General features: G+C 40.8%; 1 protein-coding gene and 1 long non-coding RNA gene across 4 annotated transcripts in view; one reads left to right on the top strand and one right to left on the bottom strand.

Moving 5' to 3' along the window:
- Window positions 1-7,721, top strand: part of LOC116692702 (uncharacterized) — an 11,699-nt gene extending 3,978 nt beyond the window's left edge. The window contains exon 3 of the long non-coding RNA XR_004332756.1: window positions 7,622-7,721. This is a non-coding gene — a long non-coding RNA (uncharacterized LOC116692702). The remainder of the gene's footprint in view (window positions 1-7,621) is intronic.
- chchd6a (coiled-coil-helix-coiled-coil-helix domain containing 6a) overlaps window positions 1-19,342 on the bottom strand; it is a 75,381-nt gene that overhangs the window by 8,351 nt on the left and 47,688 nt on the right. For all 3 annotated transcript variants that reach the window (XM_032521182.1, XM_032521184.1, XM_032521183.1), the window contains one exon: window positions 16,704-16,839. In XM_032521182.1, coding sequence (XP_032377073.1) covers window positions 16,704-16,839 — 136 coding nt within the window. The remainder of the gene's footprint in view (window positions 1-16,703; window positions 16,840-19,342) is intronic.

The following is a 19,342-nucleotide window of genomic DNA, read 5'->3' as shown; positions in this document are numbered from 1 at the left end:
GGGGGAGAGAGATTGTCTCCACTAACAAAGGCTATCTAGATAATCCACTTCCTCCTCTTCAATCCAAAATACAATAACAAACAGATGTTTTGGTTGTCAATTAATCTGTTCATTATGCTTTCAAATAAGCAATAAGTCCAAAACCCAGAGATATTCAAATGACAATGAAAAAAATATTAGAAATTATGGAGACAGAAACAAAAAAGGAGAAAAGCTTGGATGACAACATACTGTATATCAATTAAAATAACTTCACATTTCTTTGACGGTTGGAAAATAAAAATATTACATGCTGCTAGCAATCTCTACCACACCTTCCATGTTGACTAAAAATTATGTTGATTGGACGGATAAGTCACTTGAAAAACAAAATAAAATTGCCCCCTCCTCCCATCCAAACAGAAATCAGCTAATATGAACACCATACCAGACAGAATACTAAACCAAAACAAAATGGCAAAGTATTGGATTGCCTAAATTAATACGGTAGTAGCCATCTAAAATTGCTGGGGGTTAGGGGTACCTGCTGTGTATTTGGCTGGTAATCCCCCTTTGATGATGTAGCAAATGTGGCGGTGCTTTGTAATGCTCCTAAGCCTTGTTTATCTATCTGCCAAGAGGAGCTGTGATTATGGAAGATGAAACGGTTCACTGCCATCAAACTGCTGTCGTGTTACCATTTTACTTTAAGTTTGCTTAACATAGGCGTGTAAACGTTGTCACTGGGAGCATGTTAGCATGCTGACGTTACCAGTGAGCTCAAAGCACCACTATGCCTAAGTACAACCTAACAGAGCTAGCAGGGCTGTAGACTCTTACTGCTAGATTTCATCAGGCGCGTCTGCGACACCGGAGCAATCGCGGCAACCCAAGACCCTGCTTGTAATAGCCAGGAGTGGCTATCCGCTCCGCTCCAATAACAATATGCTCTGTGTCTATTTATATCTATATCAGTCTATCTATTCTGACAGGCCAGGCAGGAGGTCAAGCAGCTACAGCATCTGGGCAATAACATATTTTTTTTCCTTTCTATTTTTTAAATGTGCAGACTCTTGATCGTACATCACTACACTATTTAACAACTAAAACACAACCACAAGTCATTAATCCATGTCATTTATAACCAGACTAAATAGAAGAACCCATTCGACCACGTATACTACTTATTTTCATGGTAGAAGCACAGATATCTAGGGGGAAAAAAACACCTAAATCTGAAAGTTGGATATGCAAAACGCTTTGCTTCTGAAACATTACTGGTGTGTTAGGGCGCACAGTGGAGGACGGAACAAAACCACGATGCAGCCGGAACATCATGCCGGAATCCCAGCATTATCTTGTCATATAAGTTCAGGAGAGTTGTGATGGTCAGAAGTATACCTTACTGCTAAACAGTACTGGGAAGAAGTGTAACCTTAGCCTCTAGACACTAAATACACTATGTATGTGAAGTTAGTGGAAACCGATACAGCAAACAAAAATAGCAGATACTACCCTGGCCTTAACTTTGAATTATGTCAATTAGAAGCACAGATGAAGATCTTACAATTTTACTGGATGAAAAACTTGCAAATGACCAGTTACAAGTTGTTTTATTACAATGCAAATAAGCAGCTGTCATTGTTAGATAGACCAAGAATAACTGCAGTTACCACTATAAAAAGCAATTTCAAAGTTTCACATGAAAGTGAACTTGTCAACACAGCTTTGGGAGCAAACAATAACACAATGGTATTTATTTATTTACAAAAAGGCCAGGGAAGAAAAAAAGAAAGAAATCGATCAATCTATTCGGGAGTACAGGGTGTGAATTGGACAGCAATCACAAAGGACAAGCAGGCCTCAAGTCAGAAAGAGAATGAGAAAGTGGAGAGAAAGACGGAAAGAGAGGCTGGTTTAAAGTGGACCGTTCTGATAATGTTGCGGCTGCTTTGAGGCAAACAAAAGCCTGTGAAAAACCCACCCGAAAGCCTCGCTGTTGTCCTCTCTTATCCCAGCTGGTGGGCTTGGTACCTCTTGCAAAGCGTGCAAGAGAGGGGGCGATAAAATGCTGACCAGAATATTGGTGTAAAATGCCACCAGGAAGACAAAAAAACACAGTGTGTCAATTGCTTATACAGCCGAGGAGGCTTTCAATAGAACACAATACAGGGCTGTGTTGAATTATTATCTGGGACCCCCATCAGAGAGTGCAGAATGAGGGAGAGAGAGTAGGGGGTCTGGTGGCGCGAGCCAACAGGCGTGGTGGCGCTCCGAAAGGTCAGGGAGGTGTACAAAAGCTGGTGAAAATGCCCCCCTCGGGAAGCAATTGTGAGTACCCTCAACTCTACTCCCTCCCTCCATGTCTCCACACCCCCGACTCTCCCCCCGTTTGAAAGCCTTGAGGCGTCCGAGGGCCACCAGGGGCCACGAGGCAGATAAAAGAGGAAACAGAGGCTCTAGATTTGGCTTGATGTGCTGTTCGATCGAACACTGCAGCGCTACAAAAGACAAGGAGAGGGAAGTACAGGCGCGGGAGGGAGAGAGAGAAAGGATTGGGACAGAGAGAGAGGATTGACAGCGGCTCGGCGGGCATCTCTTTAAGAAGACGAGAAAGTAAGAGAAAGTTCCATGTGTTACACAACAGTGGCTGGAGTGTGGAGGAGGTACACACACTCATTGTCAAAGAAAGTAAGTAATTAAAGTTGCATCTTTTTAAAAACAAGAAGTGTAAGGTTGTGATAATTTATATAAATAGGTTTGTGATGCCTATTTTTCAAAGCCCTCAGCTTTCTTTCTTAGTGAGACAATTTTCACAGCACAGAGTCAGAGGGGAAAAAAAGACAAGGTGAAGAGAAGCCTAATTCACTATCTTAATGCTTAAATGTACAGTGTTGTTACTTTAGCAGAGGGGTGAATCGCTAGATTAACAAAATATGAAACCCACAGGGTACACAACACAAGAGAGAAAAACAACAAAAGAGAAAGAGAGGGAGACCAGATAATGACGCTCGGTGGTGATTGGTTGTGATCGTCTGTACAATGATCAATGCAGGCTTGAAAGGAGGCAACGCTGATGGTTTATGACAGGGGGAACAACTGCCGACAGTATGGAAATGAAATCAATAAGTCAACTGCGGAGCAGCGAGAGACAAATGAAGCAGGCGGCCAAGAAAAAGAAATAGGTTTAGAAAAGAAAAACAGATAGGAGAAGACAGAATAAAACAAGAGGGACAAAGAGAGTGGAGTAGACATAGGGAAAGAGGGGAAAAAAAGAGTTGCCAGACAGAAGTGGAAGCTAGATGAAAGGCATTGGTTTAAAGGAATCAGAGGCAGAAAAACAAAATTGACAGATGAAGGAAGATTCATTAAAGATAGATTAAAAAAAAAGAGACTACAGTAAAAACAAACTGGCGAACAATACGACAAACCAACCGATAAAAACTTTTCTACAAACCCTGGGAGCTGACGTAAGCGTACATGAGAATGTGCGAATGTATGCTCAGGTAACCTTACACAGGAAGAGGAAGGTGTTTGACACATTCTTGCTATTCTTTCCTCATTATAGACACTTTGACAAGCAGGGAAACTATGTGTCCTGATATTTGCTTTAGAAAAATAAAGTGTTATTTGTATAAAAATCTTTCAAATTCCATTTATCGCACCGTTGGGACAAAAAGAGAGCTGAGCTAGAAGGCAAAGCTCTCAATCCACCGGTCAATTTTCATTACCATCACCTATGGTCATGAAGGCTGGGTCATGACCGAAAGAACGAGATCCAGGGTACAAGTGGCCGAAATAGGTTTCCTCAGGAGGGTTTCCTTAGAATGGTGGCTGGCACCTCCCTCAGAGATAGGGTGAGAAGCTCAGTCATATGTGAGGAGCTCGGAGTAGAGCTTCTGCTCCTTTGCGTCAAAAGGAGCCAGTTGAGGTGGTTTCAGGCATCTGGTAAGGATACCTCCTGGGCGCCTCCTTAGGGAGGTGTTCCAGGTACTTCCAGCTCAGAGGAGGTCTTGGGGAAGACCCAGGACTAGGTGGAGGGATTATATCTCCAACCTGGCCTGGGAGCGCCTCGGGATCCCCCAGTCAGAGCTGGTTAATGTGGCTCGGGATAGGGAGGTTTGGGGTCCCCTGCTGGAGCTGCTCCCCCCACGACCCGACACCAGATAAGCGGACGAAAATGGATTGTATAAAAAATCTTTTACAAAGTAGAACATTATGTTTTTCAGCTTTACAGTAGAAAAATGCCTTGCTTCTTGCCTTCATGTCAGAAAACTGGACTCACGGATTCACATGAACTCTATTTTTACACTGACATTAGTGGCCCGAAAACTGTCCCTCTATCTCCGTTAATACATTCTCCAGCGCTAAACTCCTCCGTGGACCCAACGCACACACAGAAACACACACACTCAAGGTCATTGAGCCAAAATGTACTGTGGCACAAACATAATGTGAGTTCAGAAACAGGTCGAAGTGGCTACCATTTGATATGTTTGTATGAATTTGTGCCAGTCATAGTCATAAATGAAACATTCAGCGACAAAGAAAAGAGGGAAGCACTGTGACCGAGAAATTCAATTATAAAAAACCTGAACATCCTTCACTTGCATCTGCAGATTGTCTTTTCAGTGGGTTGCATAAGAATTGTCAACACTTATGCCATACAATACTTCAAATGCTAACAATGTCCCAACTTCATGCCTATTTCAAGGAATTAGAAATTCCTTAATAAAATAAAAAAGAGGAAGAAAATAACAGAAAAAGATCAGAGTGTGAGCTGTGAACACACAATGCAGGATGTATACGTTGCTAGGTAGCTACAGATAACATCTGCACAGTCAAAAGATTGGCTTATTGTGGCAAACAACAGTAACCTTGGCCATACAATTCTGATTCTCATTCTTAAGTCCACATGGACGTTTTGCGCCAAATTTGAAGATTTGTCTCAAGGTAGAGACATCACTTTCATGTGAATGGGACCGACGGACAGATGGACAGACGGACGGACAGCTCAAAAACATAATGCCTCCAGCCACGGCTATCACCAACGCAAAGGCATGATAAGACTTTTGATAGACCTCCATCACTGCACACGCATTGTACCGCTGTGTTCTGGCAAGTGTTCAGTCAGCTTCTGTTCAACACTGTGAGCTGGGGTGAAGAAAAAAGTCAAAGGATCCCTTAAAGCTTTTTTTCTCTTCTTGTCTGTGAGCAGTCGCAGCTAATGAGGCACAAACAGACCTTCAACAGAGAGCACAAGAGAAAGAAGAGCCTGACACAAATTTGCTGCAAATGAACGTTACCTTTTTTAAAACAAGTCAACGCCTTTGCAAAAACCGGTGGCAAACTACTTCTTAACAAATTTGTTAAGATTCAAGATTTTTGACTTGTAAGTTGTATTCCTGTTCTCTCTAGTGGGCAGGACGATGTGGTGGTTGAAGAGCAGAGTCACAAATAGAATGTCAAAGGACAAAAAGTGCTATCTGCTCCATGGTACATCAACTTTGTAGAAAAGTTCTGCAATTTGAAAGAAGATATAAAAACACTGCAAGACTTTAGCCCCAATTAAAGCAACCTACACTAATTTAGAAGCTTGGTGTGAAACTCCCATTCTCTGAGACGGTTACTCTCAGAACAAATATAAAAATTGAGAAACTCTGTTCCTTAATAAAGGCCTAGTTTAAAAGGAAGTTACAAGACACTGTGGTATTTATTCACGAATAGTAATGAGGTGAATGTGGAGTTTGGCTACTTATTGCTTCATAGATTTTGTGTAAAAAACTGACTACATACTTAAGGGAAAGAGTGTGTGAAACTTTATCTGTCTGTGGGTCTGTGTGTGTGTGTGTGCGTGTGTGTGTGTGTGGTCAGTAGCAGGTCCAGCAAGCAGCTGAAAACCCTCATTCTTCTTCATTAGTGTTGACTGCTGTGGGGGGCCTGCCATCTCTTTCTCTCCCTCTCTTTGCATCTTTTCATCCTCTGTCCATCTCAAACCCTTCCTCCTCAACCACTTACCATCTCCTCGTGGTATCTACCCCTCTTTCCGTTCTCGCTTTTTTTCCCCTTACGATATTCACTTACTTTCTCCCACAATGCTCTCCCCTCTGACATGAGCCTTATTCATTCTCCACCCTATCCTCTTTCTCTCCCCTCCAGCACATCTGTTCGAGTCTTCCTCCTCCATTTCTCTCTCTCTCAACGGTGCTCCTACCCCATTTCCCATCATCCCTCGTCTGCCTCCACCTCTGTTCTTCAACTGTCCACCTCCTCCTCTTCATCATTTTCTACTCACTTCTGCGCGTCTGCCAATTTCGTCCCATCGCTTCTTCCGTTGCTCAGTGTTTACCATCATGTTTACAAAGCACAACTCTTTTTCTTCCTCTTGGCTCCTCATATTTTTTCCCTATACATTTCTCCTCTTTCTTCCTTGTGTTCCTTTAACTGGTTCATTTTCTTGCAATGTCTCTCCAGCTTTGCAGTATCAGTGGTCATTACATGGTTCATCTCTCCTTTTTCGTACTCATTTATTCTCTTTCGTACTGCCTACAGAGGAAGTCTGCTCCAATATTTGTTTCACTTAAACTATTCTCTAGTTTTTTGCCTGTCAACATTTAGTCCCATCTTTTCCTTTAGACCTAATCGTTTCGTTTTACTGTGCTCTTTCATCATGTTTTAGCGCTCCCCTCCTCATCTTCCTTTTTATTTTTCTCTTTGTATGTCCAGTGTTTCTCAAAGCCTTTCTGTGTATTTCTCATTGGCCTTTCACGTCTACCACGGCTGTGTGACAGTTTCTAGATCTCTGTATATCTACAGCATGATTTTCTTTCTTCAAAGCCTTTTCTTTTTAAGTTTCTTCAGTTTGTTTGTCTAGAATGTTATCACCCAGCAGAGTAGCTGAGCTGCTGTGATCTTTGTACCGGCATGACTCCTGTTCAATCAACAATAAAACTGAAGGTAAAAGAAAAAAGAAATCAATATTAGGTTTGATACCGTTGTGATTCACTGGCTTAGAGAAAGTCACTGTGCATTCAGATCAGCAATAGATACAGATTTGTTATCAGTATATCAGTATTGTCAATAGGGTTTTCCTTTGAGAATGGACTTATCAAAACTTGATGAAACTATTTTCTCTTTCCCCTTATCTTCTGTTCTTCTGTCCACAGGGATTCTTACTTGCACACTAAGCCTCAGAAACAGCGCACACACTCCTGCACAACAGGCTGGGCCATTTCAAATCACAACAGTGTTCCTAAAAATTCTAACCCATCCCTCAGTGGGTTTGTTGAACGCTCCACAGCATTAACTACAAAAATGCTCTGCCCACCCCTATTTACATAAATGAGAGGGACAGAATATTGCAACACTTAGTTAGAAAATTGCAATGCAATACAATGATACCACCAGCTCTGGTGTAATGAAAATCACTATGGAGCTGTATCCAAACGTCTCAGAGACCGATAAGCCTACAACTTAATGACCCGGGACTTAAGGTGTATATATTGTTTCTGGTTCTGTTTTCGGGGGTGACTTCCTGATAGAGGTGTGACGACATCTCGTCCCGTGAGATGTTGCGAGACTTCTCGCCAAGGTAACAATTGTCTTGCGATATCGGTCACAAGTGCAGATCAGCAGCCAGTAGACGGAGTCTTGCTTGGTTGGACATATAATACATTTGGCTTTGAAGATGGTTCTGGCTTGGACCTCTAAATTAGCATAGAATATCCCCTGCCTGTTCGCCAAAGTTGTAAGTAAGTCTGTCCCTCGACTTACACACATGGACTGCAGCGTGCAGTTCAGTAAGCTGTTGACTTGCACAGATCCCACAAATAGCTCTTTTTCTCTGTCTTTTTTAAATGAGACGGAAGCAGAAAGCAAAACCTAACTATCCTTCTAATGATATTAAAAAAGAGAAATGTTCTCCCCTCGTCTTAAATGGTCATAAATCAATCAAGAGCAGCCTACTTCCTTGTTTACTGCTGCATTGAAACGCTTGGTTCCATTGTATCCTTGGTTCTCTGAGTAAAGACTATTTCTCCAGTCCTATTTCTTAACTGAAGTTTTCTTTAAAACGCTGTCAAAGTCTTGTCTCGTGTCGTTCTCGTGAACCCAATCTCGTGTCTCCTCTCGTGAGCTGAGTGTCTCTTAACACCCTTACTTCACATTTTGGTACTAAATCCAAGTTCCAGGTACTCTAACAGAAACAAATAGAACAGCTGGTTTGCAACACAACAAAAGCATGGTAATAAATAACACAGGACATGTGTCTCCATTAGTACTGCAGGGAAGTGCTTGGAATACCCAACCTGTTTGCACAATGTTTTGGGGTAGGTTATTGGTTTAACTTCATATCCCAGTGACATTGGCTAGCATTGGCGTTTTTAAAATCATTAAAAATCTAAATTCAGAATGTAATGTTTTTTTGCAGTGGGCTGTTATGTTTCCCACTAAATACCCTTTACAGCCCGACCAAATGCTACAGAATAAATGAAGCTCCGAAATGGTTGTGAGGCATCTCTGTCACTTCTGTACCAGATTCTACAACTGCACCTCCCCGCCTCCTGACTCAGGATAATATTTAAGCAGTGGGATGGTTTGGTATGGTATGCTGCCGGTCTGATGTACTCTCTTATTGCTCCCCTCCAGCGACCTCCTACTGCGGGTGGCGTCAATTCTATTGTTTAAAAGTCAAGTAAAAAGTCATCACACATTAATGTCAAAGTTAATAATTATTAGCACCACTTTTGTTGTCAGTGTCTGTCCCCAAACTAAATTGCACTCTCCTACCAAACAGCACATTAAAATAAGGACATATATGTCCCAGTGTCGCCATACAGGGTCGCATTTACAATGAGGTTTTTACATTTTAATTTATAAAAACTAATGGAAAAGGCAGAACTTAGACATTGCAGGTTCTTACAAAGTTTTAGCTCCAAAGGACTAAGAGCTAAATGTCAACAAAAAAGTTTCTCTAAGGGTTTCCTACAGGGCACTGTTGGATTTTGATTCATGTGCGAATTCTACCACTCTGAGAAAAGCTACATTTTAACAAAGCACTTATCTGTAAAGTAGCCTCTGATGGACAGCAGACATGACATGTTAGTCAAACCTCCTCCGCTACTTCAGCCCCGGATGGCATGACTGACCGAACAGTCCAACTACCTAAATTATTAGCTAAGCAGAAGAAAGGGGAATTAAAAGTGTAAATGAATGCCTCTCATGCAGGAGAAGGACATTCAATTTCAATACACTGGATAATTTTGAAAAATGTCTTTCAGTAGGAGGGCAGACAAATCTCATCTCATTGGCAAGTCCTCCTTCTGCCTACTGTAAAGTGGGGCTCGAAAGTTTGGGCACCCCAGGTAAAGAAATTGTATTGGTGTGCATAAAGAAGCCAAGAAAAGTCTCCAAAAGGCATCAAATGACAGATTAGACTCTCTTCTAATATGTCACAAAAAGTTAGATTTTATATCCATCATTTACACTTTCAAAATAACAGAAAACAAAAAAATGGCATCTGCAAAAGTGTGGGCACCCTGCAGAGTTAATACCTTGTACTGCCCCCTTTGGCAAGTATCACAGCTTGTAAACGCTTCTTGTGGCCAGCCAAGCGTCTTTTAATTCTTGTTTGAGGTATCTTCGCCTATTTGTCCTTCCAAAAGTCTTTCAGTTCTTTGAGATTTCTGGACTGTATGTCACGCACTGCTCTATTAAGATCTATCCATAGATTTTCAATTATGTTGAAGTCAGGAGATTGTAAAGGCCATGGCAAAACCTTCAGTTTCCGCCTCTTGATGTAATCCACTGAGGATTTTGAGGTGTGTTTAGGATCATTATCCATTTGTTGAAGCCATCCTCTCTTTAACTTCAGCTTTTTCACAGATGGCATCAAGATAGCATCTAAAATTTGCTGAAATTTTATTGAATCCATTTTTCCTTCTACTTGTGAAATGTTCCCTCTGCCACTGGCTGCAATACAACCCCAAAGCATGATTGATCCAGCCCCATGCTTAACAGTTAGACAGAGGTTTTTTCATTAAATTCTCACGGTAAGCCAATCACAAAAACAAAGTAATCGTGCGCTCAGCCCGAGGCTTTTTCGGCGGCGCGATCACATTACATTAACGTAGCGGTCTCTGGGCACCCAGAGCTCTATTGTACCTTCATTAACTGTACAGAGACAAAAGACAAAAAAGCTTTCTTGGGGAAAAGTAAGGGGGGAAGTTGGACTACCTATAAAATTCTGAAATGATCTGTCCATTATTGTGTTGATGGAGTAGCTACAATGTAGCATAGCCCTGACTGATCTGAAATTCACAGATAACAAGGATTTTAAATGTAGTTGTTGGCTTTTAGTCTTGCGGATCGACATGTTAAAGTATGAATTCAGATTTTTTACAAATCATCATGATGTAAAATATTTGTACCCGTTTTTTGCAATTATATTATGGCAAAGTCGGTAGGCCGTGACCTGCCTTTGCCATCCTAGGAAACGCAAATTTGCATTTCTTGCATGGTCTTGTGATATCGTAAGAATCCAGCTGCTGTGCAAGGTAAGTATTCTTCTGCCACAGCAGCAGGCGGAATCACAGTCCATGGAACTAGGACTGTGAATGGCCCTTAAGGCCTCACAGTTGGACATGATTATGGACCCATAATTCTTTAAATACACATTTCCAAATATCCTTATCAATTACTCTGCTGTTCTTCAGCACTCGTTCAGCATTTTCTCTCTCTGATTCTACCTTGGGTTTCTCCCTGTTCTGTTTTACTGTCTGACAGCCAATCTGACAGGCAGCTTTTAACTTCAGGAGGAACTCCCTGGGTATTAGACCCAAAGCCTGTAATGTCTGCACTCCGCAGCAGGGCTCCAGATATATACGTGTGAGTGTGTGTGCCTCTGTAGTTGGCCTTGCTGAAGGGGAAAATAACGACGTTTAAAGTTTCTGACGTCTCGACTTGCAGCCGGCCGGATCCTGAACTCGCTGTGGCTCCGCATACAGTACACCTGTGATTGGACATGCTGCTGTAACACTCATTTCTATTTATTTTTATTTAGGCACTGAGTTGAAACAAGGGCAAAAATGAGAAAATGATTAGCCCCCAGGCCATTAATAGTCAATAGTGTAACTCTTCTGAGCATCTCTGACTATTTTCCTCTCCAGAGTTCTTGAAATCTTGCGCTTACAACCAAGCTCAGATTTGTTTCTTACAGAATTTTTCTCCTTGTACTTGAGGCAATGTACAGTGGTTCTAGACACTGTGAAACACTTGGAAATGCCAGCATAGCCTTCCCCCCTTATCATGAGCCTCCACTATCTTCTTTCTGAGCTCAAGACTGATTTTCTTTGTCTTGCATGGTGAGTAAATGTAGTCTTTTCAGCAGCCTCTCAATAATGTGTTCAAGGGCCCAGTTCCTTAGAGTCCTTTTATGCTGATTGAATGAATTGGTTAATTATGTGTGTTGTGAATGGGGGCTAATATTTTTGACCACCCCATTTTTCACTATATTTGATATAAAGCAAGCCTAAAAATGGATTTTATATTCCAAAATGTACCAAAAGCTACTAAATAGCATTGGTGAATGTTTGATCATATCAAAGTTGTATCAATGCTGCAAACATTGGGAAGTATTTTAGTAAAATGTTCCATAATTCCTGGGAGGCTAATAATTTTGGCCTCAACTGTTGACAGTGTGTGCATGCCTGTGCGTGCTGTGTTTGTATTCGCATGTGAGAGTGCAGATAAATGACTAGTGAATCCCACAGAGCGTCAGGACAGTGTGTACGTGTTACATGTAGCAGTGCCCACGTCAGGCTCAGCCTCCCAGAGGATAATGACTCGAGGTTGCCTGCTCAGTCTCTGTGGACTCTGTGGGATCCTCCCCTCATTTGGCATCAAACACACATGCATGTCCACAAACACATAGAGATGGTAGCGTAACCCAGCAGGCAGACGTCTGTGAGATGCAGGCCTTTTCTACTGACCCGCTGAGACGCTGATCAAAACACATCACAGTCGCTTCTGTGAGTCTGGAAAGACAAAGACCTGGACCACATTTATTTCCAATGAAGTCCTGTCTAACTTATTTAAAAGCTTAGGAATTTAAAAAAAACATCAACTGCTAATTAATTAAATAAGCAGACCACTCCAAATTCTTTTAAAGGATTAAAACTTATATTTGCAATAAAGACATCACACAACTGTGTGTGCTTATAAATACAATGAAAACAGAAATGAAAACTAAATTTTTCCCAGACTCACAGCACACTGTGTGTCCGTGAGATGTACTAATTCAATATGCATTACAAAGAAGAGAAGAAAACGATGTTTGGCTTATATTTAACGCACAAAGTAGTTAATTATAACTGCATCAATATTTCCCTATCATTTGTTGGACTCAAACATTTGTTATAAATGATAAAAAATGAATAAAAAGAAATGCATTTCTCTCTGAAATGTCTTTAAAATGTGTTTAAAAAATCTGGATTCAGACTCAAGCACAGGATAAGCTAATTAGCTAACTGAACAACCTAAACAATTTTCACAACACAAGTTAAAGCTAAAATTACCAACTTTTGGCCCTTTACAAAAGCAGCTGCAAAGCACAAAGTGTTGTGTTGGGATTTTTTTGTTTTTAAAACAATAAGTGTGCTGGGTCAAGACATAGAGTCCTATAGTATTAATTTAGTAACATTTATTTCTTAATACTCGCTCTGAGTAAAAAGCTTATTTTGTCTTTAGTAAGTTCAACATGATGAGTTGCAACTAGTCAGTCAGTTCATTTAGTAGCCCACGCTGTATCTACTGTAGTCCACAAAAAGAAAACAAGTCATCAGTGATAAACAAACTGTGACAGCTTCTAAAGACACATAATGGAGGAAGAACTTTCAAATTGAGTGAAGGCCAGGGAGATGCCTCAGGGGCTAATCAGGGGGAAAGACCTTGATGTGTAGGTTAAGCAGACCGCAATGTAGCAAGCCACACACACACCACCACACACACACACACCACACACACACACACACACACACACACACACACCCACACACACCACACACACACACACACACACACACACCACACACCCACACACACACACACACTATGTCGATATGCTGTGCTCTTTTAAAGACTATCTCAAAGAGTCTTCACTTCACTCCTCGTTATTCACACTAGCTAATATGATGAAGAAACCCACACACGCATGCAAGCAAGCACACACACACACACGCACACAACAACGCCAACGTTTGTAAGAACATTACACTCTCATAAGTGTAGAAATACAACATCACAACAAAGGTTAGCTTTGTGTATATGAAAGCGTGTTTGTGTCTGCGGGTTTTCTTACCAGAAAGATACGAAGCTACAGATAATATTGAAAGTGCACACACGTACGGGCAGCGCCACACACACACACACACACACACACACACACACACACACACACACACACACACACCCCACAGCAGCGGAATCAAGTTCTGATTATCACATGCTGTATTACTGTATGCCAGGGGAAGCCTCAAGGCCCCTGAGCAATGCAGAGGAGATGTGAGCAGAGAGCACCATGAGGCAGAGCAGTACGTTGTCCGCGTGCATGATGAGCTGCTGCACCTTCAAAAGGTGGCTACTGTACAAACTTTGGAAGGGCAAGCTTCCAGTATTCTGTCCTCCAACTTCCCCTCCTCCTCCTCCTCCTCCTCCTCACATTTTCTCTCTAACTTTCTGTGAATTTGTAACTTAAAACTGCTGCAGTGATGCACATACTTAAGGAGAGGAACTTGTCTTTGCTTTTGAAAAATACAGCAGTGGATCCAATTAAGGAATATGAAATGCTGAAAGTACAAGGCTAGATTGTACTGAGTGCATGCATAAGCAGTGATTCTTCACTGTTTTTCACCGCGGATAAAATAGAAAAAAGTCACAACTAGAAAAAGGCAAGTTTTCTTGAGTCAGTAAAGACATGGTTCACTGCCTGATTTGACTTCTCACAGACAAAGATTCCTCCTCCTTAAACGTGTGCAGGATTCATCATAAAGCAGAATGTGGCTGTCAAATTTGGCAAACCAAAAAAAGAGTTGAATGTTGCCGGCAGGATCTAGGATCCAGCCAAGTCAGGACAAAATGAAACCACAGCTCCAGACGTCCTACCGGAAACCGACGCAGGCAGGGACGGAGGCCAACCAGGCATGGAGGCCACCCTCAACAACCAATTTCAACTGTTGCTTCAATCCAGTATTGGACAGGTCTTCAGCTAACCCCTCTAAACAATCTAAATCTGCCCAAGTGATTAATTCCTTTCTTAAGGACTATGCCGTTTCAGATCTGTGGCGAAGCATGAACCCCACTGCCCGGACTTACTCCTTTTTCTCCCAAGTACATCAGACAGTTTCCCGGATTATTTATTTTTAGTAGATAATCGTCTACTCTCTTCAGCCAAAGACCTGTTTGTACAATGCCATAGTCATATCAGACCACTCCCTCCTTACAGCCACTTTTAGGTTTGCGTACAACACTCCTAGATCTCGTTCCATTACATTATCTCAGGAGGGATTTGTATACTTTGTGGTTGGCCAAATAGGATTTTTTTGTCAAGGTTAATTCCTCTCTGGAAATCTCTTGTACAACTCTGTGGGAGTCACTAAAAGTGTACCTGAGAGGGCAGATAATTTCACATATATCTCATAGTAAAAAGCTGGCTAATCAAAAAGTGTCAGACATAACTGCACGATTTTCACAACTAGAACTGGCATACACAAGCTGTCCCTCACCTAACTTATTGAAGGAGCTTCTGCTTGAGAAAAATAAATTAGACACCTTTTCAACCAGTGTAGCAGAGAAAATGCTCTGGAAATCCCGACATACATATTATGAATTTGGCGACAAAGCCAATAAGATTCTTGCCCATCAACTTAAACAAGCAGCTGCCTCACAACTCATCACAAAGATTGAAACAGCTGATGGGTTATATATATGATAACAAAATACTAAATTATATGTTCAGGAATTTCTATAGTTCAGTTTATTCTTCTGAGCATGATTTTTGTCCCACATTTAACAGTTCTTTTCAAAATTTGAAAATGCCCACTATCAGTGAAGAGTCCAAGAACATATTAGAAAGCCTTATTACTGCTGAAGAACTGAAAATGGCAATTAAAACACACAAGAGTGACAAGAGTCCAGGGTCGGACGGCTTCCCATCTGAGTTCTTTAAAAAATAAAAATCAACCCACCTAATCCCTCACATGCTGAACATGTACAATGAGTCCTTTGAGTTAGGTGTACTACCCCAATCATTAAAAGAAACATCTATATCCTTAATCCTGAAAAAGAGTAAGGATCCTAGCCTTTGTGAATCTTACCGTCCAATCTCAATAATGAACATAGAAGTCAACATTTTAGCCGAGGTGTTAGCACTGAGATTGGAGAGGTTTTTACCCGAGATAATTTCCCCTGACCAAACAGGATTTTTTTTTTTTTAATATCAGACGACTATTAAACATAATTTAGCATTATTCAGATCCTACCATCCCAGAGCTTATTATGTCCATGAATGCCGAAAAAGCTTTTGATAGGCTGGAGTGGGGGTGTTTGTTTTATGTATTAAAACAGATAAATTTGGTTTTGGGACACAATATATTAAATGGATTAAACTATTATATACCAAGCCAGTAGCATCGGTCTGTACCAATGGGATGAATTCTGAGCATTTTGCGGTTTCTCGTGGAACAAGCCGAGGCTGCCCCCTATCACCGTGGCTTTTTGCACTGGCCATAGAGCCTGTAGCGATCACAAGAAGGCAGGACGCTATAGAAGCAAGTGAACTAGTTTCAGGAATTCTTATTTTTCTTCAACTCATAAGCTAAAAAAAAAACGTGTATATCAATGGCAATGTTAATGTGCTTCAGTCATATTCATAAAATATGAAAAATGTAATCACTGCTGTCTGGGAAAATGTCTAGTTTTATTGCTTGTTTTCAGGAGACAACCTGCTTCTCATTCCTTCTCACACATTTTAAACGATTGTGTGCCTGTAAACTACCTTAAAGTGGAACTAAAAGGGTAAAGGCTGCAGTAACGAGGTGAGCTGCGACTGAAGAATTATGTAATAGTATACCAAACAGTTTGCTTTCGAAAAAGGGGCATTTTCAGAATTGGTAGGAAAACAGGTTTTGTAGCACAGGAAAACTTGGGTTTCATACTTTTACATCAGACGTTTACTCTGAAAGCGGTTTCTAATGACGGTGAGGATTTTCTGTGTGTATAAACCTAAAGTGCATTCAAAATCCTGTCAATTTGATGTTTTTGGATTCATAACTCCCCCAAAATAATCTTGAGAACATGATAAAAAATGAATTTCTTTCTTTTACATCAGACAGAGTGCTGCTCTGAAAATAACATCATCTTTCTCCATGGAAAACTTTAAAAGACACCAGTCAGACTTCAAATCCTTGCTTATTTGAGAGGTCGTTAGAAGAACAATATGATGTAGTTCACATTATTATTACATACTTATTATTTTTGGTAAAAAGTTGCTATTGATGTGGCTTTAGGAAGTGATTTTTATGGTTAAGGTAGGATCTACAGTAGGCTTTTGTTTTTCAACTTCATGAAGTAAACACAATTTTCTTTTTTTGATAATACTTTTGTTAGTATATTACCCTTTAAGAGCTTCCCTGAAATTCCAAATCCTATCCATTTGGAAAAGTAGCTCTCACCTTCTTTGCAGCATTGATACACTGCATGTATTCTTTGGCCAGGCCTGAGCATGTTAGGGTCTGGTCTCTGTTCTCCCTGTAGCAAGACAGAATCTGAGCCTGCAGGCCAGGGCACACTGGTTCTGTGTTGCGAGACCTGCAAAAGACAAAGACACAGAGATACAGAAAGATGGAATTATTTTTACACTGAGTGTCAATTAAGGCCTGCAGAATCATAATGTGGATCAAGATGTGTCAGATCAACTTTATTCTGAATGTGCAGATATCAGAGTTTCACATATCCTTTTGGAGGGCTTTGTTGAGGATTTTAATTGGTCGTAACAAATACTGCAAAAAAATAAGAACTGTAAAAAAAGAAGAAGCAAAAAAACAATGACAATTGGTGCGACATGAAGTCAACAGGTGGGAGATGAAAAATGTGAACGTGGGAACAAAAGGACAGATACAGCGGTCTATTTCAAGCAGCCATCTATGTTTGTATAAGAAACAATGGATCACATAGTTGTTAACTAAACTCTTTCATAGAGTATCCAGCTGCAGCAGGCAGGTGTGTTCAGCAAAAGAGTTTGAAGAACAGACTCTACATTACCTTCTCAGTATCAGCAAACAGATACGGAGTATAGCTGGGGAACATAGTGGAGCATTTAGCAGCTAAAGAGCCAGGTATTTTCTGTTGTAGGGAGTTGTAGGAGTTGTAGGGACCAAAAACTTAATTAGAGTGAATATATATATATATATATATATATATATATATTAGACTTTGATGCATCAGGTGGCTACAAACAACCTCAAATGACAATGACATGATAATATTGTGCCGTTGTGCGTTGGATGTGTGATTAAGCAACTGTTCAACCCAAAGAAATCAACAATCTCGCAGAGTAGTGCTCAACATCAGCAAAACCAAGGAGATAGCGTGGATTTAAGAAAAAAGGAGGCAAAGGCATACGTATTTTGTTGTGCAACCCTGTATATTAACCTGAAACCTTGTGTTGCGTTTAAAGCTTGTTTTAGCTGTCCCCAAGTAGCCAAGTTTAACTTAATGAGTAAAACCAAAAGAACTACATCCTTGGCACAAGCGGCCGAAATAGGTTTTCTCAGGAGGGTGGCTGGCGTCCAGCTTAGAGATAGGGTGAGAAGCTCAGTTATCCATGAGGAACTTGGAGTAGTTCCTCAGTTTGGAGTGGAGCCGCTGCCCATTTGCGTTGAAAGGATCCAGCTGAGGTGGTTAGCTGGGTGCCACTCAATGGAGGGGTTCCAAGCACATCCAACTGGGAGGAGGCATCGGGGAAGACACCGGACAAGGTGGAGAGATTTTATCACCAGACTTGCTGGTGAACGCCTCGGGATCCCCCAGTCAAAGCTGGTTAATATGGCTCAGGAAAGGGAAGTTTGGGATCAGACCCCAGATACGATGGAAGGATAAGGATAAGGACTTACAAAACCAGTATAAGCTTAGCTAATTCAGAAAAGGCATTTCACAAGAATTGTACTATGTTCGATTAGAAAGAGTATTGTTTCAGTGATCTGATGTTCATTGACTGTTGTGATTTTGATCGTTTTTACACTGTCAAGAAATTTAATTAAGTTTTCCATTTAGGTACTGGGGCAATTTCTAATTTGGGTAAGTATGTATATGCTTTCGCCTAGTCCTAACAGAATATCAGATAATATTTGAATAGAAAGATCTGTATTGCTGGTACGGCTTCCTCCAACCTTCATGTGTGTCTTAGCCACAAGAGAACAAAATGAAAAAGAAGGAAGAAAAAAAAAAAATACACGCACACAAAAGAAGAGGTCCGATTAAATGAGGCAAGACAAAGATGAAAAACAATTAACAACCTCACACACCTGTTAACAACCTACGCTGTATATAGAACGTGCTTTATTGCAAATCATGCAATTAGTGCTAAATAACATTTAATTGAGTGGGTAGGATTTTTTCTGATCAAATGCAGCAGAAAAGTGTTCTTTAAGAGAGTGAATCAGCCATGCCTAATTTGATATGTGGGGATGTATTATAATTGGTCTTTGCTTGTCTATCTGTTTGACTGTTAACTATGACAGGCTTGCTGCCTTGGAGCCTTGCTGTAATGGATTCTAACTGATTGAAGCAAAGACAAGGGAGTTATGTTCGCTCATGCAGGTATAGAAAGGCACATGTAAAAATGTACACATTGTAAACATGAAAGCACCACAAACTTGCTGGGGTGCACGCACACACCTCCCTACATGCTGACACGTTGATCCCCTCTACGCTGTGCCCATTCATACCCACGTTCTAAGTGAGGAGCATTTAACACCAGATTTAATTGAAAGCCAAATTAAAGGGTATTCTTTGCTTTGATTCACGGAGAACTGACCTCCGTGTTTCAATTACAGCATATCAATATCCACACAGACACACACACTTTACTATCAGCAACAGTATCATGGATGCAATGAGTTAATCTGAGCATGGGTGATGAAGGTTAAAGAGGATAATGAAAAGAGACAGATAGAAAAACATTAAAGGAAGGAAGTAGGATAAAACGAAGGAAGTAGGATAAAACGATGAAAGGGAAGAAATTAAGCATTCTTTGGTGTTCTCTCACAAGACCATTTAAAAAAAAAAAAAAGATGACGGCCAATCAGATTAC

This window comes from Etheostoma spectabile, chromosome 7 (assembly GCF_008692095.1).
Source record: "Etheostoma spectabile isolate EspeVRDwgs_2016 chromosome 7, UIUC_Espe_1.0, whole genome shotgun sequence".
Taxonomy (NCBI): Eukaryota; Metazoa; Chordata; class Actinopteri; order Perciformes; family Percidae; genus Etheostoma; species Etheostoma spectabile.
Note: the sequence above shows the minus strand (reverse complement) of the source record. Positions and strands in the feature narration are given on the sequence as shown.